At 52.1% G+C, this 4,305-nt stretch overlaps 1 protein-coding gene across 1 annotated transcript in view; it reads left to right on the top strand.

Moving 5' to 3' along the window:
- Nucleotides 1-805, top strand: part of TBC1D30 (TBC1 domain family member 30) — a 37,931-nt gene extending 37,126 nt beyond the window's left edge. The window contains 1 exon segment of the mRNA XM_006769620.2: nucleotides 36-805. Coding sequence (XP_006769683.1) covers nucleotides 36-558 — 523 coding nt within the window. The 3' untranslated portion in view covers nucleotides 559-805.
- The last annotated feature ends 3,500 nt before the right edge of the window (nucleotides 806-4,305 follow it).

The following is a 4,305-nucleotide window of genomic DNA, read 5'->3' on the forward strand; positions in this document are numbered from 1 at the left end:
CATCGAGGGCCAGTCTCCGGAGCCGGCCTTCGGAGATGCCGACGTGTCGATGGTCCAGGTGAAGTTAGAAGCCTTGGAACTGAACCAAAGGGATGCCGCTGCCGACCCTGAGCCCAGGTGGCACCCGCCCCGCCAGCGGCACCTCCCGGAGCTGCCCGAGGCGCCTGGGGAGGACAGAGGCACAGGCAGCCCTCCCCACGGGAGCCAGATGCCGACGTGTCGATGGTCCAGGTGAAGTTAGAAGCCTTGGAACTGAACCAAAGGGATGCCGCTGCCGACCCTGAGCCCAGGTGGCACCCGCCCCGCCAGCGGCACCTCCCGGAGCTGCCCGAGGCGCCTGGGGAGGACAGAGCCACCGGCAGACCTCCCCACGGGAGCCGCCCCAAGACTCCCATCTTCAGCCCCTTTCCCAGCGTCAAGCCGCTGCGCAAGTCAGCGGCCGCCAGGAACCTGGGGCTGTACGGCCCCACGGAGCGGACCCCGACCGTGCACTTTCCTCACATGAGCCGGGGGTTCAGCAAAGCCGCCGGTGGAAACAGTAGCACGAAGAAGCGGTGACTCCCAGAAACTTCGCCCCGAGGGTCACCTTTTCGTGGTGGAGCAGGGGTTCCAGCCACATGGCTCCCGAGGAATTGCAGCTGCCCCGGGAAAGCGTATGGATGGGTCCAGAGGTGGGCCGCATCTGTAAACACAAGGATTGGAGGTTGCACGGTGGGAGCTAGATTAGGGGTGTTTGTCCACCCACTGATAACCGGTACCATGGATTCTTGGTGGCGAAATAAATATTGTGGTTTTAAAATGTGAAGTCTTCCCAATTTTTAATGGTCAGTTGTTTCGGAAAGACTATGTACCTAGACTCTTAGTCCCTCTTCCTTCTTCCTGTTCTGCGGGCCTTCAGGGTCCTTTGGGTGTTACTAATGCGCACGCATGCTCCACTAGCTTGCGAGAACAGGAACTGTAAATAGAAAGGAAGTTTCTTAGTTGCAAAAAACTTCCCGGTTCCCCTCTTCATGCCCTATTGGGGGGCATGTTTGTATGTGTGAGTTTTCCTTCAGTCGTTTCTTTCAGCCAGTCTCAAATTGCTTTTGATTCTTACGTTAAATTGCAGGAGAAAACTTCCAGATAGCCTTTCCCTCCCTTTCTATTTCTAGCTGCAAAATGAAGGGAACTTTTATCTGTTGAAATTTAGGTCGATCACTAACTTGAAGATCTTATGCAGAGAACACAAATGGATAGGCACTCAGCAACTGCTCAGAACAGCTTGCTAATCCCCCTAAGCTTTCCCCACGGCTCATTTGCCCCTCTTAAGGAGCGTTGTGGTCCTCGGTGGTGGGATGACAGGATGGGCTGTATGGGCAGCTTGCCCCACGTCCTCCGCTCTGCAGCTCACTTACCTACCAGCTCTCCACGGCAGATGCAGTGAGGCTCTGCTCAAAAGCCAGAACATAGCACCTGCAGCTCTGTTACTTGAATTTTGTGCTTCTTTTGATTGGAACTTTGAATATTTTGTTACTTGAACACTGCCTTTCTCTGGAGAAGGCCCAGTGCTTTCCAGCTCTCTCTCACCCACTCCTCCCTGGTCCCGGCAGGTCAGAGACAGACCTGCTAATGCCACTATGCAGATGGGAACTCAGCCACAGAGAGGTGAAGCCCCTCAGCTACTGCAGGTAAATACTGCCCCTCTTCAGCGTGACTTAGCCACATTTTCTCCAGTGCAGGAGGCAGGTTTCATGCTCTTTGTACGCAGATGCACCGGCCACAAAGGTTCTACAGACCACGACTGGGAAGCCATATACTGCACTCCCTCCTGACTCCAAGGGCCTTCCTCCAGGTCTTTACAGTCCTGCGTGGTTTCACAAAACCAGCTCGGCCCTTTTCACCCGAACAGATAGTACATTTTAGTTTTTAAAAAATATATATATTATTGATTTTTTACAGAGGAAAGGAGAGGGATAGAGAATTAGAAACATCGATCAGCTGCCTCCTGCACACCCGCTACTGGGAATGTGCCTGCAACCATGGTACCTGCCCTTGACCGGAATCGAACCTGGGACTCCTCAGTCCATAGGCCGACGCTCTATCCACTGAGCCAAACCAGTCAGGGCATACAGTACATTTTAAAACATGCTACATGCAGCTGCCATTTGGCTAAACCGAAGGTTCACTCCTCAGTGTCCTTCTCTCAGCATCACGAGAAGAATAGACTCGGCCTCTCATCCTCATTGCTGGAAGACCAGGGCCGTGCTTGCAGGCATTGTGCTGAAGCAGCCACTAGTAATCTGGGCTAGTTGGGTCGCTAATTCTGAAACCAAAGCTATAGTTTTAGACAAGGCTTTTACTAGGAGAGGTATACGTTTTTATAATAAAATAGAAAATGTAGTTGTGTGGGCTTCTTTGAACAGGAAACACAAGAATGACATATATAGCGAGAAAAAGCCATTTTATCCCCTGTGCGGTATTTTGACTCCCAGATGAATGCAAGATGGAAAACATGACTGATAAGATACTGCAGTTTTGCTTGAATCCTGTGCCGCCTGAAGTTAGCAGGTAGCTTCTTAAAAAGCAGCCAAGCCCACAGCCTGTGTCTTGGGGAGGGGGTAGGTGGAGAGTGGGGCTGACTTTGCAACCCATCTGGGAATGGAGGCCCACTGTGTTTCCCAAAGTGAAGCAAATGACACGATTTTCTGTCACCTGCTAAACTTTACCGAAAAGAATGATTCCACCTAGGATTCTTTTCTCCTCCCCCACCCCCAATGAGTCAGAGCCACCTTGTTCCCCTTGAGGGATGTCTGACAGCACAGAATTGTTCTTCCCTCTGTGCGTCAGCTCCCGGCAACCTGTGGTGGGGGCCCAGGAAGGCAGTGATGGTGTGGAGGCCCCTGGCTGCAGCCCTGAGCATCCTGCCTTGCTGCGGCCCAGCTGTCTCTGTTCCCAGCACACGCCTGTTTCCCAGGGCTGGTCCGAGAAAGGGATGGATGAGAGAGCACATGGTGTGGGATGAGTATTTGTTGAATGAATGAATAACTGAAAGCATAATAGTCTTTTGAGGTAAAAAAAAAAATGACCTTGTCAGGATTTAAAACCAACAGATTTCCGTGGAAGCTTTCTCTGTTCCGATACTGTGCATGCATTGTACCGTGTACTCACTTTCAATTATGAATTGGTGAACTTCTAAGCCTCGCTACTTTAGAATATAAAGAATCTGCAGTAGCCTCAACCGCACAGCATGGACAAAGACCTCCAAGGACTTGTTCTCTTCCCGAGGTATTGGACACTCTGCAAGCACCAAACGCACTCACCAGGCAGTGGCTCCTTGGTCCTCAGAGATGCCTGCACCCGTCCGCACGTTTCACCGGGAGCCGCTCCTCCCGGCCCTCCACACCTGTCCTCCCAGATGATCCAAACAAACCTGGTTTGTAATGTCGACCTATGGGCGATAACGGTTTGGAATATTCTATTTCTTTTTGGTCTCTCTCACTGTTCTAAAGACTGTCGATTACAAAGATTTGTGCATAAAGATGTTCCTTGTTGTAGCTGGGGTGCTGTTTTCTGTCTGCGAGTGCACAGAGCACTGCTGTGAGGTCCCCCACGTTGGTCATGTGAACCAGGGGAACAGCCCAATAAGCTCCGTCCCCCCAGTCTAATCTGGGGGCTGCATGGTGGCCGCGGCCTGCTGAGACCCTACCAGAATGGAGGGTGTAAGGGTTCGCGGCGCAGGAGACAAAGTCAGAGTTAAAAAGTCAGGCAAATCAAAGGTGGTACTTTAATCTGCACTCCCGGGCGAGCTACACGGGCCCCAAAGAGCGGGGCCAGTGAAATCTCCCCGAGAGGGAGTAGAGGCATTTTTTTATACAGCTGTTCAGTGAGGGCGGGCGTGGGAGGGGGGAAGTGGCGTGAGGCATGAGCTGTGGGAGTTCCTGTCGTGGGCAGGTCCGTCAAGGGTTCCAGGAAGGAGTCTCTGTCGCCATCTGTCTGGCAGGCTGACCTGTTAGGAATTCCAGGAAGGGCCCAGTATCTGTGCCACCATCTACCAGGTGCGCTGACCTGTTAGGAATTCCAGGGAGGGCCCAGTATCTGCGCCACCATCTACCTTGTGCGTGCATGGGCTTCTGGGCTTCCCTCCGACTTAACAGAGGGTTCCTCAATATGAGTAAGCAAAGAGATCACTGGAGAGTGTGTGTGCGTGTATAAAATTAACCTTTAGATTTTCCTTTGTTTTAAGAAAGTAGAACAAGAATGCAACTTAGCTTAGCTTTCTGGTCTGTGGATTCTGGATGGATAGAAGCTGTGATGGAGCACACAGCG

The sequence above is a fragment of the Myotis davidii genome, unplaced genomic scaffold (genome assembly GCF_000327345.1).
Source record: "Myotis davidii unplaced genomic scaffold, ASM32734v1 scaffold523, whole genome shotgun sequence".
In the NCBI taxonomy this organism is placed as follows: domain Eukaryota; kingdom Metazoa; phylum Chordata; class Mammalia; order Chiroptera; family Vespertilionidae; genus Myotis; species Myotis davidii.